The following is a 22237-nucleotide window of genomic DNA, read 5'->3' on the forward strand; positions in this document are numbered from 1 at the left end:
ATTAGAAATGAAAAAGGAGAAGTAACAACTGACACTGCAGAAATACAAAGGATCATGAGATATTAATACAAGCAACCATATCCAATAAAATGGACAACCTGGAAGAAATGGACAAATACTTAGAAAAGCACAACCTTCCAAAACTGAACCAGGAAAAAATAGAAAACATAAACAGACCAATCACAAGCACTAAAATTCAAACTGTGATTAAAAATCTTCAAACAAAAAAAGCCCAGGACCAGATGGCTTTACAGGCAAATTCTATCAAACACTTAGAGAAGAGTTTACACCTATCCTTCTCAAACACTTCCAAAATGTAGCTTTTGACAAAATTCAACACCCAAAACCCTCCAGAAAGTAGGCATAGAGGTAACCTACCTCAACATAATAAAGGCCATATATGACATACCCACAGCCAACATCGTTCTCAATGGTGAAAAACTGAAACCATTTCCACTAAGATCAGGAACAAAACAAGGTTGCTGACTCTCACCACTATTATTCAACATAGTGTTGGAACTTTTAGCCACAGCAGTCAGAGAAGAAAGGAAATAGAACGAATCCAAATCAGAAAAGAAGAAGTAAAGCTGTCACTGTTTGCAGATGACATGATACTATATATAGAGAATCCTAAAGATGCCACCAGAAAACTACGAGAGTTAATCACTGAATTTAGTAAAGTAGCAGGATACAAAATTAATGTACAGAAATCTCTTGCACTCCTATACACTAATGATGAAAAATCTAAAAGAGAAATTAAGAAAATACTCCCATTTACCACTGCAACAAAAAGAATAAAATTCCTAGGAATAAACCTACCTAAGGAGACAAAAGACCTGTATGCAGAAAATTATAAGACACTGATAAAGAAATTAAAGATGATACAAACAGATGGAGAGATATACCATGTTCTTGCTTTGGAAAAAGTAACATTGTGAAAATGACTATACTACCCAAAGCAATCTACATATTCAATGCAATCCCTATCAAACTACCAATGGCATTTTTCAGAGAACTAGAACAAAAAATTTCACAATTTGTATGGAAACACAAAGGACCCCGAATAACCAAAGCAATCTTGAGAAAGCAAAACGGAGCTGGAGGAATCAGGCTCCCTGATTTCAGACTATACTACAAAGCTACGATAATCAAGACAGTATGCTACTGGCACAAAAACAGAAATATATATCAATGGAACAGGATACAAAGCCTAGAGATAAACCCACACACATACGGTCACCTTATTTTTGATAAAGGAGGCAAGAATATACAATGGAGAAAAGACAGCCTCTTCAATGAGTGGTGCTGGGAAAACTGGACAGCTAGTAAAAGAATGAAATTAGAACACTCCCTAACACCATACACAAAAATAAACTCAAAATGGATTAAAGACCTAAATGTAAGGCCAGACACCATCAAACTCTTAGAGGAAAACATAGGCAGAACACTCTATGACATAAATCACAGCAAGATCCTTTTTGACCCACTTCCTAGAGAAATGGAAATAAAAACGAAAACAAACATATGGGACCTGATGAAACTTAAAAGGTTTTTCACAGCAAAGGAAACCATAAACAAGACAAAAAGACAACCCTCAGACTGGGAGAAAATATTTGCAAACGAAGCAACTGACAAAGGATTAAACTCCAAAATATATAAGCAGCTCATGCAGCTCAATATCAAAACAAGAAACAACACAATCCAAAAATGGGCAGAAGACCTAAGTAGACATTTCTCCAAAGAAGATATACAGATTGCCAACAAACACATGAAAGGATGCTCAACATCACTAACAATCAGAGAAATGCAAATCAAAAATACAATGAGGTATCACCTCACACTGGTCTGAATGGCCATCATCAAAAAAATCTACAAACAAAAAATGTTGGAGAGGGTGTGGAGAAAAAGCAACCCTCTTGCACTATTGGTGGGAATGTAAATTGATACAGCCACTATGGAAAACAGTATGGAGATTCCTTAAAAAACTAAAAATAGAACTACCATATGACGCAGAAATCCCACTACTGGGCATATACCCTAAGGAAACTATAATTCAAAAAGAGTCATGTGCCACAATGTTCTTTGCAGCTCTGTTTACAATAGCCAAGACATGGAAGCAACCTAAGTGTCCAACAACAGATGAATGGATAAAGAAGATGTAGCACATATATACAATGGAATATTACTCAGCCATAAAAAGAAACGAAATTGAGTTATTTGTAGTGAGGTGGATGGACATGGAGACTGTCATACAGAGTGAAGTAAGTCAGAAAGAGAAAAACAACTACCGTACACTAACACATATATATGGAATCTAAAAAAAGAAAAAAATGGTTCTGAAGAACCTAGGGGCAGGACAGGAATAAAAATGCAGACTTAGAGAATGGACTTGAGGACACGGGGAGGGGGAACTGTAAGCTGGGATGAAGTGAGAGAGTGGCATGGACACATATACACTACCAAATATAAACTAGATAGCTAGTGGGAAGCAGCCGCATAGCACAGGGAGATCAGCTCGGTGCTTTGTGTCCACCTAGAGGGGTGGGATAGGGAGAGTGGGAGGGAGACACAAAAGGGAGGAGATATGGGGATATATATATATATATATATATATATATATGTATACATGATTCACTTTGTTATACAGCAGAAACTAACACACCATTGTAAAGTAATTATACTCCAATAATGATCTTTAAAAAATAAATAAATAAAGATATCAGGTATACCCTAACTCTAAAAAACAAAGGCCATGAAACTGGGTCATTTGTGAGACGTGGATGGACCTAGAGAGTGTCATACAGAGTGAAGTAAGTCAGAAAGAGAAAAGCAAATATTATATAATAACGCGTACATGTGGAATGTAGAAAAATGTTATAGATGATCTAAGTTGCAAAGCAAAGAGACAGAGACGTAGAGAACAAATGTATGGATACCAAGGGGGAAAAGGGTGGGGTGAGAGGCATTGGGAGACTGGGATTGACACATATACATTATTGACACTATGTATAAAATGGACAACTGATGGAAACATGCTGTATAGCACAGGGAACTCACCTAGCACACTGTGGTAACCTAAATGGGAGGGAAGTACAAAAGGGAGGGGATGTCTGTATGTGTATGGCTGATTCATTTTGTTGTGCAGTGGAGTCTAACACAACATTGTAAAGCAACCATACTCTATTAAAAAAAAAAAATTCAGGGACTTCCCTGGTGGCACCGTCGTTAAGGATCTGCCTGCCAATGCAGGGGACACAAGTTTGAGCCCTGGTCCGGGAGGACTCCACATGCCGTCGAGCAACTAAGCTCGTGAGCCACAACAACTGAGCATGTGCTCTAGAGCCCGCGAGCCACAACTACCAAGCCCGTGCACCACAACTACTGAAGCCTGTGCGACTAGAGCCCATGCTCCGCAACAATCGAAGCCACCACAATGAGAAGCCTGCACACAGCAACTAAGAGCAGCTCCTGCTCGCTGCAACTAGAGAAAGCCAGTGTGCAGCAATGAAGACCCAACGCAGCCAAAATTAATTAATTAATTAATTTTAAAATTCAATGGGCAAATAAGTTAAACCCTGGTAAGAAAGTTGACACTGCAAAAGTAATAATAACTTTGAATAAAAATAACCAGTATCTTTTTTTTTTTTTTTTGCGGTACGTGGGCCTCTCACTGTTGTGGCCTCTCCCATTGAGGAGCACAGGCTCCGGACGCGCAGGCTCAGCAGCCATGGCTCACGGGCCCAGCCGCTCCGCGGCATGTGGGATCTTCCCGGACTGGGGCACGAACCCGTGTCCCTTGCTTCGGCAGGCGGACTCTCAACCACTGCGCCACCAGGGAAGCCCAATAGCCAGTATCTTAGAGATTTAAGAAGATATTACATCCTTTGAAAAGAAACAGAGATTTCGAGATTAAATATTTCATCAGCGAAATAAAACATGTATGGCCAGTGACTAAAAGAACGTACATAGCTGAAAAAGGAAAAAGTTCAATGGTTGAACAGAATTTTCCCAGAAAGCTCTAGGGAGAGGTTACATCTAAACAGAAAAATTATTCAACAAGCATAATATTTTTATACACAACAATGGCTGAACAAAAGACAACTAAGCAATACTTTTAAAATGAAAAGGGAAAATCGTTTTGGATTACTAATACTCAAGATAGTTCCTCATTTGGGATGGAAACGTTGCAATTTTACCACCTACAGGAAAAAAAAAGATATAAAATTCCATTTTATCTCAATATAAGATGTAGTTGGAGTGATGGGTGAAGTGCAGGAAGGCAAGTAACAGTAGAAAAAGAGAATAAAAGCATGTTGGGATTTATTGGATTGTTAAGGACAGATTGCAGATACTGATTAACTCCACATTCATAAATTTTAGTGTATTTCTTAACACTTAAAAGGTAATTACTAGAATAAATATGATGTACAAATCCCAAACAAATTAAGGAGGGAAGGAATGGAAGAGAAAAGTGCAAGGAAGAAGGGGGAAGAGGGTAAGGAATGGGAGAGTTAGAGAAGGGGCATACTCAGTAAGGAAGCATATAAAGTAGAAAATCATAAAATAAGGAAGTTAAGTCCAAATATATCAATGCTTACAATAAATACAAATTTTAAAATTTCTCTATTAATATAAAGTTCTCAGATTGGAAAGACAAAGAAAATCTAGCAATGCGCTATTGAGAAGAGACCAAAAAATTAAGACAAAAGAGTAAATCTGAAAATAAAAGGGAAAATATAGCAAAAAAAAGTATTTTTGCGAAATCACACATTATAGCAATACTGATGGCAGAGAAGACAGAATTTACAAAACAGCAAATAGATTAAAATCCACCATTAAAATCCACCAAGAAATTTAATAATCACAAACTAGTATGAGACAAACAACATAGTTTTGTGGTGTATGAAACAAATGCTGGTAGCAATAAAATGAGAAATTGTCAAATCCACAGTGATAATGGGAGACAGACATACATCACTCAGACATCAACAGAGCAAGCAAATGACCGATAAGTGAGATATATGGGCTTGAATAGTAGAATTAATATTTTAACCTAATACGTATATTAATATATATTCATTTCAAGTACACATTAAACATTCACAAAAAATGGCCATAGATTAGGCCACCAAAAAAAACTCAATATTCAAAACTGAAGAAACATTTCAAGTTACTTTTTCTGAACACAATGCAATAAATTAAGAATAAAAGGAAAACTAAATAGTCTGGCCATATGGGTTAAAAAGAAAATCAAAATTGAAAATTCATAAATAAATATGTGGCACTGAGGACATGACATTTTAAGACCCATGGGATGCAGCTAAATCAATATATAAAAAAAATTTTAAATAAATGTGCACATACTAGAAGAGAAGAAAGGTTGAAAGTATTATGATTTTAGACATTTAACTGCAGCTAGAAAAAGAACAACAAGGGACACTGTAGGAAGGAATTAATAGACAATGGACTACCTATTCTTTTCTTCAAGAAACTTGTGAAGTACCAACCATGTGTTGAGTTGAATCAAGTAAAACTTAATGGAAAACTACATTCAAAAGAGCCTGACTAGTCCTGTGTGGGTTACGTTCTCATGCATTTTTCATCACCAAGAAACAGCTTGTGAATGTCGCACTTTACCATCACCCTCCTGAGCCCAAGTTTTAAATAGAAATTTTTAAACCTATATTAAACTTCAGTATAAAATGATCTTCAATGGGGAAAATATTGTGTTCACAGTTCCATTCTAAATTATTTAAAATCATAATGAGACGTCTGTATGTTTGCTTTTGTGCTCCTTTAAGAATAAATTCAATCTAAATTAAAGAAAAAAAGCAGCAGCAGAAAATGACCTGTTTAGTCTTATTAGAAGATAAACTGCTAATGTGTATTTAGAGCAAGGACAAGACACAATCACACAAAATTGGTAATAGATTAGGAAGTTATTATTTTCTCTTCCTGGAAAGGCACAAATAATTTTCTAAAAATCATATATTTTACTCTTCGTAAACTGCCTTATATAAGCTTATGTAATCATTTTAAGACTTAGGCCATACTAAAATTACTACTTGAAGAAACTGAATTGAGGAAATTAGAAAAGCAAGGATAATACTCTTTTTCAGAATATATCCCATTTATCCACTAGAAAAATAAAGAGATGCTAATGGCATCTAACTGAATGACTTGGAGGTATTAACTGCCATCGTTAAAGTACATCCTATTAACAACGTGATGGCAGAAAATTAATATTTTGTCTCATTTAGTGGAAAAACAGTCAATGTGATCTGCCTTTGAAACTGATATGTACACATTGTGGAAATACACTGTAAGTTACAGATCTGTAAAATAAGAAGAATCACACACATGTAATGCCTCTCTAAAAGTTATTCTAGTCAATGAAAGAATGGGTCTATGGAACAGGACATGTCTATGAGATAGTCTGCGCTTTAAGAGTTAGATTCTTGTAAAGTCCATCTCCTATTTTAAATACACAGAAATGTTCTGATCTGTAATTATTATGCATATAAATAAGGAAGCTAAATGCCAAGTGTTTAAAGAGGCCAATAATAAAATCCTTCCAATCAAATGACTAAGAATAATTCAGAAGGAGAGGTCCTATTTTGTTTGATAATTAAAGTTCAGGCCTTTGGTTTGCCTTTCTTTTTTCTTGCAACTTTATTAAATCATCACATTTAACTAAAGATGCTAGATCAAGCCAATAGGCAGTCAACCCTAACATTATCTTTGACTCTTTGATGTCAGGTGCATGCATGGATGGGAAACAGCTTTAAGGAGCCACTATTCTCTGCTTACCACCTCCCTACTTAGACTGCAGGTTTGAGACAGCACTTTAGAGAAATGGAAATACAGAGGGCTAATCAGCAATTATTAACAGACACTAACTGCATGGAGATGTAGAATTTAATGAGATAATGTTAATACATTTTTTTAACAGAATAAAGGTACAGAGAACTGTCAATTGTCTGGACCAGTGGAGGGGAACATTGGCATGGATAATGAAAAAGCCAAGATAATATTCCAGCTGAATGGTGTTTGTCACCCTGCCCTGAAGGAGATGCTCCTGGCATGCTCCAATTCATTGTTTGTGCAATCAACAAAAACAACCAGCTAATATCAAGTGTTTACTGTGTTCCATGCTCTGAGTTTATCACTTTAAATACACCACCAAAGTTTAATCCCTATAACACCACCCCCTAAGGTTGGTTCTATTAGTGTTCCTATTTGAACATGAAGAATTTAAGACTGGAGAAGTAAAGTTACTCATCTAAGATCCTACAGCTAATGGCAGAGCTACAATTCAAGCCAAGTTGATTGGAATTGAGAACATATTTTCTTTACCACTACTACATTGGCAGACTCTTTCCATGGAGACCTAACTCCTACCCAAATGGAGGAGTTATTAAGTCATGCTTGTCTATCGTCCACTGAAACCCCATTCCTAGAAACAAGGATGGGGTTTTTTAGTCAATTTTTATAAACTGCATGAGTATACCTCAGTGTTCACTATAATGATACCATGATATGGTTATAAGAATGTCAACAGCTTTACACTGAATTCATTGAAAATTTACTTTAACCTTCATACATAACCCCTTACTTAAGATTGTTGATGACCCCCTGAATTGTAGGAAAACCACAAGTAAGAACCACTTCTCTATCACATTATACTAATAATTGTGAGAGTGGGTGTGAGGGTAAGGTGGGAAGGATTCAGTCAGAACTATCTGACCTCATCAAACAACAAGGATTTTTGAAGTCAAACCTTCCTGGGCTAATTTTTCTTCTGCTTTTGATCTTCACAACAGGCTCTATCATCCTGCATTTCTAACCCTTTTAGACACAGCCACACTGAGATAATTCATAGTTGATGGATAACTTGGTTACAAAATAGATCTAGATCTAGACAGAGGGAGAGACCCAACCACCACACATGCTAACAACCTGACAAGGGGCTAGTCCCCACAAGAAGGAGGCAATGCCAAAATGAGATCCCCAAGGATGAGCATCTGAGGACTGAAGCGGGCCTCTCATTTTCAAGTCTGCACCATCCTCCTCTCTCTCCAAATTGAGCCTGACTGTCATGGGATGCAGATTTTTTTTTGGTAAGGAAGAGAGGTAAATTTGGAGAAATTTACAGAATGTATAGAGGACCTTAATCTAAACCTGAATTTCTGAAAATATGGTCTCTTGAAGCACAGCTCAATGAAATCCCTTCTAAATTGGGCCAGCAAGACAGGCGAGACTCTCCTACAGCACTGCCAATAGTTTTCGCTGTTGAAGGGCACAGCTGAGTTGGAGGAGATGGTAGGAAAAGGGGAGCAAAAGTCTGTCCTGTCAGTGACAGTGCTAATTATGACCCAGGGACTAGGCTCAGGAAGAGTAGGCACTCAAAAATCATCTGAAACAAATAGGATCTGTTAAACACCTCTTGAAATATACCAATTTAAATAAAATCACATTCTTTACATTCTGCCTGAATTTTGAAGTGCCACCGTCTGGACAAAATCAGGAAGTCCAGATGATTGTGATGGTCACTGAGGCCAAGGCACTCTTGATTCCTTGATTTGAGGCATGACTCCTCACATAGACATGACCAGTATGTGAACAGCAGAGAGATGTATACACAGTTGGGAAGATGTGATATTGTACAGTAGTTTCTACCACAGTATTCCAAGAAACAAGAATGACTATCCTGAGTTCCTCACCAAAATAGGGGCTGGATTGCCACACTGCTACTCATCTTCTCCTTCCTTCTCAACTGTACTCTTGGAGCCTATTCAAGATAACTAATACTTTCAAAGAAATAACAATAAAATAAAGTTATAACATTAATCCTGGTTGTCCTTAGGTAAAGGGTTTCCTTTGATGCTTATCAGCCTTTAAAAAATCTTTAAAAATAACAAAACCTATGTCATAAAACTCTCATGCCATTGAGTATGAAATGATCAAACCCATACACTGTTGGACAGGGTGTAAAATGGTGTTGCACAAGAAGTGTAACCACGTCCATTTTCGGCCCAATGAGGAATCGAAAGGAAAATAGTCTTTCCATGAAAAAGAGTATAATAAAATCCCCCCCTCCCCCGTCACTGCAATAGGGGAGAGAACAAAAAGGCAGTAGACAGAAAGAACTCAGAATAAAACAGAATACTGTAGCATCGTGCTAAAAGAGAAAAAGAAACTATTTCCAGCTTGATCAGGAAAAAGCAAAGACCTTTTTCCAAGGCATACTGAATGGAAGCAAAAGTTTCCAAAATGAAAAGAAAGCAAAGCACTTTCCACAAAAAATAATATAAGCGCCCTGATATACAAGACAGACATCCCAGATTGGATCAGAAAAGGGTAAACCCAATAAGAAACTCTCAGGAAAGAAGATCTAAAGGAAGTTAATATAATAGGAGAGAAACAGTGGACATTTCCAGTTCAACATGGTGGCTTGAATACAAGTATTTATCTCTCCCCCTTACCAATCTGTACTAAAATGACAGTACTAAGTTATAACTCAGAAGGACAAATAAAATGAATAAGGAGAAGACTGAAGACAAGATACAAACAAAAATTTTGAGATGGGAAACAAATGGACAGGAGGTCACTGACAAGGATGATGACTCAAGGTAGAAACCAGTAAGAACTAAGTCAATTCACACTTCAGAATCCCAGAAACACTCAAGAATTGGAAGTTGAACTTTAAGGAGGGGCTAAAACCAAAATGATAAGTTAGAGTGGATTTAAGGAACAGGTCCTTTCCCCTAGACTCTCCCAGTCAGGTGTCTGCCTATCCCTGATCCCAGCAGAGGTTTATTCTCTGAAGAGGTTGAACTTGAGAGGCTCAGAATTAGGACACCAAGCATAATGAAAACCAGGATGACAGTGAGACTGAACAAAAATGAAGCATAAAAAAGGCACTGAGCCCCATCTTGATCATCTCAGGAAACAAACTGCAGCTAGGCTTACCTATCTTAAAAACTAGATTGGTCCATCAGCTTTGGAGGAATGAAGGGACGTCTCCTGACAGCAATTTGGAGATCAACCAGTCCAGATTGGATTAGGACAATGGAGAACCACAAGGAAAATTTTAGGGGGAAGAAAAACTGACAGATTTTCTGATTCTGATTTATTTCAGAGGAGTTTTCTAGTTTTATCAAATAGTTTGAGGCCTCAATTTGTGATTAAAATTCTATTAATTGTATTAATTATGAACAAATGAAGAGGCAATTATAACTAGGAAAATTTAAAATTTTTGCAAGGAAATAAAGTTAATCATAGTATACTATGTGATCTCACTAAGAACAGTATTTACATCATCTTAAGATTGTAAATACTTATACAAATTAAAGCCAAAAAGTAGGGTAAAGATACTTGGGGGTAGGAATAGAGCAGAGAAAATCCCGTCTCGATGTGTTCCTTTGTACCCTGTAACTCAGGTAGTTACATCTAGAGGCTTGTTCAGATTCAGGCTTAATTCTATTGGTGGTTATTGCATACTCCCATGAGGACATCATAACCTCTGGATGTCCCTCTTTTGAGGATGTTAGCAGGTATTGATAATCTTTGCCTAGATGTATTAATTCTTCAGGGGTTGTCAAATGGTGATTCCTAAATCTATTATTCTTTCTTGATTTATTAGTGGGATTACTCCTAAAAGAGAAATTTCCCTTCATCAATGACTAGATTACCATGAGGTGAATTTCATATAGAAATCACTGAAAATAAATGCTTAGTTATTTGATTTATTTGCCAGTTTTCAACACTAATTCTTATTTGTTTTTATAATGGTATCTATTGGGTTTTGTATATTAATGTTATAACCTGCAATTTGGCTAACTTCTCTCACTGTTTGTAGTATTTCCACTGATTCTTTTGGTTTTTCTAGATATATCATCATAAATCTGCAATAACGATAATTTTGCCCCCCTCTAGCTTGCTTTCATTATCTGTAGAGATGGTATGCTACTCGTTACTCTCTCTCTCTTTTTTTCATAGTTTTGTATGGGATTCAACCAATAATTTTTCTATTGGTTATTTTTAAGTAAAATGAATTTTTCAGTAATTTGAGAGGCATATGGCCAAGACAGCTTTTCTAGCTTTATGGAATGAAATTCTCTTCTCTGTTTCATGAATTGAAAAAGAAAAAAATGACAATCTCACACACATTGAGCTTTCCCCATTTGTTTCACTTCAACACTTCTTTCTGGACTTTCTCTTTCCCTTTTGCCCTACTGAACCTTCCCTGCACAGAAGTCTACTCCAGCACTTTCTACTCAGTGCAGGGCTTTGTCCTGAAAAGGTGCTTCAATCTGATGTTCTAGAGAAGTCACAGGAGGAAGACCAGCAGACACCCCATGGTCTCCGTGCACTCATCCACTCACAGGTGCCATCAAAGTCCCCACCCAGGTGCTGTTGCTGTCCTAAGAATGGCCCAATGAGCCACCAGTATGTACCTGATGGCAATTTTGGGGTTTCCTGGATCTGAGAGTAGGCCCTAGTCCCCTGGCCTTCCCTGAGCTTCCTCCCTCTCACTTTCTGATACCACATGGTTCTTAAAATTGTTCATGGTTTGTTCCCCTCACTCCTAGTTTGAGGTTCATGGAGAAACCTCGTCACCTATATTTGTTGTTGATGTTATCCATTGGTTTTGGTTTTACTGCACTAGTTGCTCTCTCTAATTATATGAGGGGTTTCTAAACCTATGCCACTGCCATGCTCCCTGAGTCCTCTCCTATCTGACGTGTACACACTGCTATATTTAAAATGGATAACCAACAAGGACCTACTGTATAGCACAGGGAACTCTGCTCAATATTATCTGACAATCTAAATGGGAAAAGAATTTGAAAAAGAATAGATATGTGTATATGTATAACTGAATCACTTTGCTGTACACCTGACACTAACACATTGTTAATCACCTATACTCCAGTATAAAATAAATGAATAAATACAGAGAGAAATACAGAACGCGTCAGACAAGTCTCAGCTTTCTTTGACAAGTATTTTAATTAACTCTTTATTAAACATTAAAAATAAGTATCAAAATCCCACTGTTATTATTTATACTATGATGTACACACTGACTTGATGACCCCCAGTAGCAGCAAGCACACCCAGCACCCAATCTTAGTTTCTAAATACCATTCTTCAATCAAAGGAAACAGGGATCTTTGGAGAAATGGCTGATTCTAGGTCTGGGGCTGGAAAAAGACAGTGTAAGCCAAGAGCAACTTGTAGGACAAGAAAGTAAGAAAGTGTTCAAAAAACAAAGGGATGAAGACATCTCAAAAGGACACAGGGGCCAAGCTAAAAGAGCTCCCACTCCCAGTGACCAAAGCAGGAACAATTTGAGTAACAAAAGAAATAATGTACCACTGGATAATAACTAGGATTGCAAGTACAATACAGGATAACTAGCTAAATTTGATTTTCACATAAACAGTGAATAATTTTTTAGTATAAGTATGCTTCGTTGCAATATCTCAAGCGCCAATTTCTATATATCACGTAGACTGACATATAATAATATTAAGATAACTATATAGTAAAATATATGTAATTCTCTTTCCATGACAGAAGCTTAATTATTCTTCAATGATTCTTTTCATTTCTTCTAAATGATACTAAATCTAAAAGTTCTCCCAGGAGTTAGTGCTGTATCTGTGACCTAAATGGACACTACCTTGCAATCATAGACAAGATTACAGGGGTCAATTTGGGGAAAGCCAAGATAATCAATTCTCCTCACAAATGTTGCATTAACGAATTTATTTTCGATTCATTAACAAAAGAATGTGACACAAGATTTGTGAGGTATCATACACTTTAATTAAACTGAATTAAACTGTCAATATTCTCCTAGCAGCTGACATCTCTTGCTCTGTTTTGGCCCTCATGGAATTTAATATTTAAAATTTGTGAAACGGAATATGTTTCTTAGCAAGATGACAGAATCAAAATTCTCTTAGGATTCTTCACTTACCCTTTAAACTCTTAGACCATCTATGTCAAGAAGTTCTTAAGTGTGGGTTAAATTAGAAAATTACTTAATTTCAAAAGATCATAAGTGTTTTTTTTACAATGTTAAATGCAGGCCAGTCTTGGAAATATCAGTTTCAGTAAAACTTCTACAGTCAAAAAGCAGCAATCACCTCAGAACTTTATACCTCCTTGGGTCCAAAGGCAAGACTTGCTTTGATATAGTTTGGGTTTAGAAAATTTCACTGTGATGAAAAGGATTTCTCTTTAAGAAGATCAGTTTCAATGTCTAGCTTGTAATTTGTAGAATATTGACAAGGAGAACAAACTGGAATAAGACAAGTGAACACATTCTTACATGTACCCTGGAATGAAATTCTTTGTGAATCTGCCAAATTCAAAACGACCCTTACTGCCCGCAAACACAGTGAAGTTCAAACATCCTCTCCAGGTGTTCAAAATAGCAAAGGATTTTTAATTATAAATTCCTCTAACCAGAAACAACTAGAAAGAAAATAATCTTTCCCAAAATAAGTTGAATCACTTCTCATTTGCTTGTTGGGTGCTTATGAATAAAGAGTCTGTATATAGTTGGCACTTGCGCGTGCCTGCGCTCTTTCTTCCAAAAACATTAAACCACCTAAGGAGACAATGCATAATAATGTACTGATAAAGCCACCTGCTGTCTTCCTGCACAGCATGCCACTATTATAAGAGGGATACTTGTTCTGTTCACCCACTGATAAGTGAGAAGACTGCACTTACCGAGCTGGGGCTGGAGTGCCGCCGAACTTTAGGAGACTCTTTGCCAGTGGAGGAGGCCTTAAAGTTAATGCAAGCATTGTTCTCAGAATGCACCCTCTTAACTTGATTAGTTGGTTTCTCAAATGGGTCAAAAGTGCTCTGTGTCCTCTGAACCCTGACTTTTTTATCCTCAGGAATTGTGTCCAGGGGTTTGATCACTGAGTCCATTCCCGGGCAGTTCCGTGTAGACATCTTTGTGACACATATCTGGGAAAAAAAAGAAATTAAACTGAACCTCTCCACTGAAACTTTAATATCACTAAACATGCTGATTTGTTATCCTAGAAAGCATGCCAATGTTGATTCCAGGAAATACCCCGAAAGGCCACAATTTAAAAGCTACACTAGCTTAAACCTCAATATGAAAAATTCCTCATAATCATTCTGCTTATACTCACTTAGGGCTGACACTAAAATTGCTATCCCTAAAACAGGAAGCTTAAGGTCTCTACTGCTAGTGCCCTAAGGTGGTTCTTGAACTCTGTCACATATTTTACCATCTGACTGCAACTGGGATTATTTCTGAATCATTAAAAGTTGGATAAGTTGCCTTAATTAAAACAAACAAACAAACAAAAACAGCTGAACTAAATCAGATGGGCATTTTAACTGATGGGCCACCATGGAAGCAGCTAACACAGCTAGAGAAAGTCATTATGTTCGTCAACACTTTAATGCTTGAATACATGTTTAAAATCTATCCCAATCTTGATTTCATCTCCAAACTAGAATGGAGCATATGAAAAGGCTAAAAGGTAGAGATAGTAAAAGTTGAAAACAATGTTTATTCTTTTTTCCTTTTTTTTTAACATCTTTATTGGAATATCATTGCTTTACAATGGTGTGCTAGTTTCTGCTGTATAACAAAGTGAATCCGCTATACGTATACATATATCCCCATATCCCCTCCCTCTTGTGTCTCCCTCCCACCCTCCCTATCCCACCCCTCTAGGTGGTCACAAAGCACCGAGTTGATCTGCCTGTGCTACGCGGCTGTTTCCCACTAGCTATCGGTTTCACATTTGGTAGTGTATATATGTCCATGCCACTCTCTCACTTTATTTTGTTCATATTACTCCACTAAACCCCGATTTCCTTCTCAACTTCATTCATTCTCTTACTGCATAGTCTGCCCTCCCCTCTCATTTTATTTTAGTCTCTTTGACTTTTGCTCCTTGTTTTCCACTTTACGTTCTAACTCTTTCATTCTCCCTGTATTCTGGAGACTTTGTTTTTCTTTTTAAGTAATTTTATGGCCTCTAGCTTGCCTGTAAAGCTAGGTAACTTTATTATGCTGTTTAGAGAAAAGACAACTCTGAAAATGCTTTTAAAGTTTTTTTTTCTTCTCGTGAAAAGTTTCCACATCCTTATTTAAGAAGGCAGGAAAACAGAAAGTATCTAAGAAAACCCCATATTGTTAAAGTAAACGTATGAAGTGTCTGAGTAATATGTATAAGATGATTCCATATCAGAAAGAAACGTATGTGTATGGATATAGATACAAATATACATACAGACATAGATATAGATATTTGTATGTGTATGTATGAGCACACAGAAAGGTATAGAAGGAAACACACCAAAGTGTTAACATAAGATACCGCCAGATATGTAAAACTGAATGGATAAAGGGTAAGATCACTTATTTTTTACATACCCCTATATTGTTTGAATTGTATAATTAACATGTCTGACAACGTAATTTTTGAAAATACTAAAGTGGGAAAGTATGTATAATAAATTAAGGTCTTTTAAGTTTTTGAAACAAACAAAAAAATTTTAATTAAATATTAAGCATCAACTCTGTCCTATGAGTGCGTCTCAACTACTAAGCATAGGTTGCATTTTAATTAAATCAAATAAGAAGGCTATCATCATACCTTTTGGCATACCACACAATTGCTGAAGATATCTTTAAAAGACTTAAGGCAGAGTCCTCTAGTCATGATCAAAAACTAACAATTTATCAAAAGATTAGATGCACTGACGTGTTTCACTCAATTTTCACTCAAGAGTTCACGTGTTTCTCTTACAGATGTGAAAGCAAGAGGCAACAGATGTGATATGGATACAAAACAACCCACACCACTGAGGCAACTGAATTATAACTGTAAAATATAAACACATGAATCTGAGGAGTCAATGAACCCTAAACACAAGAAATACAAAGAAAATAACATGTAGGCACATCAAAATCAAGTTGCTTAAAACCAGTGATAAAGAGAATATCTTAAAAGAGAGCCAGAGGGAAAAAAGTACTTTAAAAGATAAGTAAGACAGCAAATATTTGGAAACTAAACAATACAAAAGGGGAATTAGAAAGTATCTTGAACTAAATGAAAATAGTTAAACAGAATATCAAAATGGCAGATACAGCTTAAATAGTACTTTAGCTGTTGAAAAACTTATAATGGTAAATGCATATAGTGGAAAAAAATTCAAATCAATAAGATTACACCTTAAAATACTAGTAGAAAAAGAAGGGAAATTAAAACCTAAAATAAGCAGAGAATTAAAATGATGAAAAAAATATCATTATGAAAATGAAATAGGAAACGAAAAATAATAAAGAAAATCAATGAAACTGAAAGCTAGTTTTCAGAGAAGATAAAAAAAAAAAAAAAGATACTCCTCTAGCCAGACTGATAAGAGCAGAAAGGTAAAGAACTTATATTGCCAATAACAGATATGAGAGAGATGACATCACTACAGATTCTACAGATATCATCAACAATTTTATGCCAATAAGTTCAGCAACTTAGATGAAGCAAATTCCCTGAAAGATGAAAACAACCCAAGCTCACTTGAGAATAAATAGATAAGTTGAATAGTCCTATGTCTACCTATGTCTATTAAAGAAATTAAAAGTGTAACCAAAAATGTTATCACAAAGAAAATGCCAAGGCCAGACAACATTACTGGTGAAGTAAACCAAACATTTAAGGGAAAAAATAACATCAATTCAACAGAAATGCTTCCAAAATATTAAAGAGAAGGGGATACTTCCCCACTCACTATATGAAGCCAGCATCATTCCAACACCAAAACCAGACAAAAGCATTAGAAGAAAACTACAGATCAATTTCTCTCATGAATAAAGATGCAAAACTTATTGGCAATTTTTAAAAAGTTGAATCCAATAATATATAAAAAGGATAATAAATAATGAAAAAGTAGTATTAATCCCAGGAATGCAGGGTTGGCTTAACACTCTAAAATGTGTAATTCACCATTTTAGTATACAATGTCAGGCAATCTCTAAAATGGCTCCCAGTGATAGCCACTTCCAGATAGTCACATTCTTACTTAGCACACAGATCTTGAGTTTGGGTTGTATTTGTTGACTTATATCCAATAAACAGAATATGGCAGAAATCATGGGCTATCACTTCTGAGAAAAGATGATAAAAAAACTGTGGTTTCTGTGCTGGTACACTCTCAGTCCTATTCCCTTTCTCTTAGATCACTATCCCAAGGCAAAGCCAACTGCCATGTTAGGAGGCAGCTCTGTGGAGAGGCACATTTATGGAAGGACTGAGGACTGCAAACAACCACAAGAGTTGAGCCTTCAAATGCAACCACAGCCCCAGCCTCCTGCTTGACTGGAACCTCATACAACACGCTGAGCCACAGGCACCCAGCTAAGGCGCCCTGGATTCTAAACCCACAGTAACTGTTAAACTGAATGCCTTTCTCCTAAGTACAGGAACAAATCAAGGATGTCCACTCTCATTATGTTGACTCAACATTGTATTACAAGTTCCAGACAATGCCACAAGGCAAGAAAAAAGAAAAAAAAAATCTACATTGGAAAGGAAGAAATAAAACCAACTTTATTCACAGAAGACATTATCATCTCCGTTGAAAATCCAATGAAATCTACCCCCCCACAAAAAAGCACTAGAATTAATAAGTTTATCAAGGGTACAAGATATAAGATCAATATACAAAAATCATTTGTATTTCCAGATACTAACAACAATCAGAAATTTTAAAAACACAATTTACAACAGCTTCAAACAATTTAAAATATTTACTGATAAATCTGACAAAATATGTGCAATATCTGTACACAGAAACTATAAAGTATGGCTGAGAAAAAGAAAAAAAAAAAACAAAGGAGCCAATCAGGGACTTCCCTGGTGGCTCAGTGGCCTGCCAACACAGGGGACACGGGTTTGAACCCTGGTCCAGGAAGATCCCACATGTCGCGAAGCAACTAAGCCAGTGTGCCACAACTACTGAGCCTGCGCTCCAGAGCCCAAGAGCCACAACTACTGAGAGAAGCCACCACAATGCAAAGTGCACACACTGCAATGAAGAGTAGCCCCCCTTGCTGCAACTGGAGAAAGCCTGTGCACAGCAATGAAGACTGAACACAGCCAAAAATAAATAAAATAAAAATAAATTTATTTTAAAAACCCAGCAATCTTGACACAAAAATAATAAACACATATATTCATAAAATGCTATCATAAAAGTATTTTTAAACTACAAGTTCATTGTGATAGGCAGAATTCTACAATGACACCCAATGTCCAGCCTTTGAATAATCCCCTCCTCTTTGAGACTGAATATGTTGAGATATCACTTCATGATTCTATTATGTGATATGGCAAATGGGCGATTACCCTGGGTGGGCCTGACCTAATCAGGTGAGTTCTTTCTTTTTTAAAAAAATTTTATTTATTTATTTATGGTGGTGTTGCCCTTCGTTTCTGTGCGCAGGCTTTCTCTAGATGTGGCAAGCGGGGGTCACTCTTCATCACGGTGCACGGGCCTCTCACTGTCGCGGCCTCTCTTGTTGCAGAGCACAGCCTCCAGACGCGCAGGCTCAGTAACTGTGGCTCACAGGCCCAGTTGCTCTGCGGCATGTGGGATCCTCCCAGACCAGGGCTCGAACCCGTGTCCCCTGCATTGGCAGGCAGATTCTCAACCACTGCACCACCAAGGAAGCCCCTTAGGTGAGTTCTTTAAAAGCAGAGCATTTTCTCTAGTTGGCCGCAGAAGAGAAAGTCAGAGGTGTGATCTGGCTAGCCTGGAAGAAAGCCAACATTTCATGCTGTGATCTTCCTATGGGGGCCACACGGCACAGAAATGGGGGGCAGGCTCTAAAGGCTGAGAGTAGTCACTGGCTGACAACCCGCAGGAAAGCGGGACCACTGTCCTACAACCACAAGAAAATGAGTTCTGCCAACAACTACAAGTTCTGCTTGCAGGAGGATCTTGAGCCCCAGGTGAGACCAACACCTTGATTTCAGTCCAGTGAGACCTAAGGCAGAGAAACCAGGTATGCCGTGCCTAGTCTTTTAAACTACAGAAACTGTGAGATAATAAGCTAGTAAGTACATGGTAATGTGTTACACACCAACTGAAAACTAATACACTCACTTTACTGAAATTGCCTATAAGCACTCTGATATTTGAGCAGATTGTTCTTAGGAATATGTTGCAGATACCACTTTCTGTATTTGATACACTGTATCAGATCCAGGATAGATAAGCAATGATTCTTAGGACTGCTATCAATAAATGACCATATACTGAGAGTTTTCTGCACGACATAACTCCATCAGCACTATAAAGCCCACGAACAAATTCTCCACATAATTAAATTTATACGCAATTTATGGTCTCCATTTCGCCTGGCTTTGTGCGAATAAAACCAGTATCAGGGACGAGCGAAAGATGGCGGAAGAGTAAGACGCGGAGATCACCTTCCTCCCCAGATACACGAGAAATACATCTACACGTGGAACAACTCCTACAGAACACCTACTGAACGCTGGCAGAAGACCTCAGACCTCCCAAAAGGCAAGAAACTCTCCCACGTACCTGGGTAGGGCAAAAGAAAAAAGAAAAAACAGAGACAAAAGAATAGGGACGGGACCTCCACCAGTGGGAGGGAGCTGTGAAGGAGGAAGGGTTTCCATACACTAGGAAGCCCCTTCGCGGGCGGAGACTGCAGGTGGCGCAGGGGGAAAGCTTCGGCGCGGGGAGCGGTGGAGGAGAGCTCAGCAACAGGCGTGCGGAGGGCAAAGCGTGGAGATTCCCGCACAGAGGATCGGTGCCGACCGGCATTCACCAGCCCGAGAGGCTTGTCTGCTCACCCGCTGGGACGGGCGGGGCTGGGAGCTGAGGCTAGGGCTTTGTTCGGAGCGCAGGGAGAGGACTGCGGTTGCCGGCGTGAACACAGCCTGAAGGGGGCTGGTGCGCCACACCTGGCCGGGAGGGCTTCCGGGGAAAAGTCTGGACCTGCCGAAGAGGCAAGAGACTTTTTCTTACCTCTTTATTTCCTGGTGCGCGAGGAGAGGGGATTAAGAGCGCTGCTTAAAGGAGCTCCAGAGACGGGCGCGAGCTGCGGCTAAAACAGCGGACCCCAGAGACGGACATGAGACGCAAAGGCTGCTGCTGCCGCCACCAAGAAGCCTGTGTGCGAACACAAGTCACTATCCACACCCCTCTTCCGGGGAGCCTGTGCAGCCCGCCACTGCCAGGTTCCCGGGATCCAGGGTCAACTTCCCCGGGAGAACGCACGGCGAGCCTCAGGCTGGTGCAACGTCACGCTGGCCTCTGCCGCCGCAGGCCCGCCCCGCACTCCGTGCCCCTCCCTCCCCCCAGCCTGAGTGAGCCAGAGCCCCCGAATCAGCGGCTCCTTTAACCCCGTCCTGTCCGAGCGAAGAACAGACGCCCTCCGGAGACGTACACGCAGAGGCGGGGCCAAATCCAAAGCTGAGCCCCTGGGAGCTGTGAGAGCAGAGAAGAGAAAGGGAAATCTCTCCCAGCAGCCTCAGAAGCAGCGGATTAAATCTCCACAATCAACTTGATGTACCCTGCATCTGTGGAATACATGAATAGACAACGAATCATCCCAAATTGAGGAGGTGAACTTTGAGAGTAAGATTTATTATTTTTTCCCCTTTTCCTCTTTTTGTGAGTGTGTATGTGTATGCTTCTGTGTGAGATTTTGTCTGTATAGCTTTGCTTCCACCATTTGTCCTAGGGTTCTATCCGTCCGTTTTTTTGGTTTTAATTTTTTTCTTAATAATTAATTTTAATAACTTTATCTTCTTTCTTTCTTTATTCCTTCCTCCCTTCCTTCCTTTCTTTCTTTCTCTTTCTTTCTTTCTTTCTTTCTTTTCTTCCCTTCCCTCCTTTAAACAACGAATCATCCCACATTGAGGAGGTGGACTTTAAGAGCAAGATTTATGATTTTTTCCCCTTTTCTTCTTTTTGTCAGTGTGTATGTGTATGCTTCTGTGTGAGATTTTGTCTGTATAGCTTTGCTTCCACCATTTGTCCTAAGGTTCTATCCGTCTGGTTTTTTTTAAATTTTTTTTCTTAATAATTATTTTTTAATTTAATAACTTTATTATATTTTACTTTATCTTCTTTCTCTTTTTTCCTTCCTTCCCTCCCTCCCTTCCTCCCACCGTCCCTCCCTCCCTCCTTTCTTTCTTTCTTTCCTTCTTTCCTTCTTTTCTTCCTTCTTTCTTCCTTCCTTCCTTCCCTCCTTTCTTCGTTTCTTTCTTTCTTTCTTCCTACTTCTACTAATTCTTTCTCTCTACTTTTTCTCCCTTTGATTCTGAGCCATATGGATGAAAGGCTCTTGGTGCTACAGCCAGGAGTCAGTGCTGTGCCTCTGAGGCGGGAGAGCCAACTTCAGGGCACTGGTCAACAAGAGACCTCCCAGCTCCACATAGCATCAAACGGCAAAAATCTCCCAAAGATCTCCATCTCAACACCAGCACCCAGCTTCACTCAACGACCAGCAAGCTACAGTGCTGGACACCCTATGCCAAACAACTAGCAAAACAGGAACACAACCCCACCCATTAGCAGAGAGGCTGCCTAAAATCATAATAAGTCCATAGACACCCCAAAACAAACCATCAGACGTGGACCTGCCCACCAGAGAGACAAGATCCAGCCTCATCCACCAGAACACAGGCACTAGTCCCCTCCACCACGAAGCCTACAAAACCCACTGAACCAACCTTAGCCACTAGGGACAGACACCAAAAACAATGGGAACTACGAACCTGCAGCCTGCAAAAAGGAGACCCCGAACACAGTAAGATAAGCAAAATGGGAAGACAGAAAAACACACCGCAGATGAAGGAGCAAGATAAAAACCCACCAGACCTAACAAATGAAGAGGAAATAGGCAGTCTACCTGAAAAAGAATTCAGAATAATGATAGTAAAGATGATCCAAAATCTTGGAAATACAATAGACAAAATGCAAGAAACATTTAACAAGGACCTAGAAGAACTAAAGATGAAACAAACAATAATGAACAACACAATAAATGAAATGAAAAATACTCTAGATGGGATCAATAGCAGAATAACTGAGGCAGAAGAACGGATAAGTGACCTGGAAGATAAAATAGTGGAAATAACTACTGCAGAGCAGAATAAAGAAAAAAGAATGAAAAGAACTG

At 38.5% G+C, this 22237-nt stretch overlaps 1 protein-coding gene across 4 annotated transcripts in view; it reads right to left on the minus strand.

Annotated features, from left to right (window-relative positions):
* Positions 1-22237, minus strand: part of CDK14 (cyclin dependent kinase 14) — a 609384-nt gene that overhangs the window by 424802 nt on the left and 162345 nt on the right. For all 4 annotated transcript variants that reach the window (XM_029234436.1, XM_029234439.1, XM_029234435.1 and 1 more), the window contains one exon: positions 13753-13998. In XM_029234436.1, the coding sequence (XP_029090269.1) occupies positions 13753-13998 (246 nt within the window). The remainder of the gene's footprint in view (positions 1-13752; positions 13999-22237) is intronic.

The sequence above is a fragment of the Monodon monoceros genome, unplaced genomic scaffold (genome assembly GCF_005190385.1).
Source record: "Monodon monoceros isolate NGI ecotype Baffin Bay Population unplaced genomic scaffold, NGI_Narwhal_1 Super_Scaffold_2, whole genome shotgun sequence".
Taxonomy (NCBI): domain Eukaryota; kingdom Metazoa; phylum Chordata; class Mammalia; order Artiodactyla; family Monodontidae; genus Monodon; species Monodon monoceros.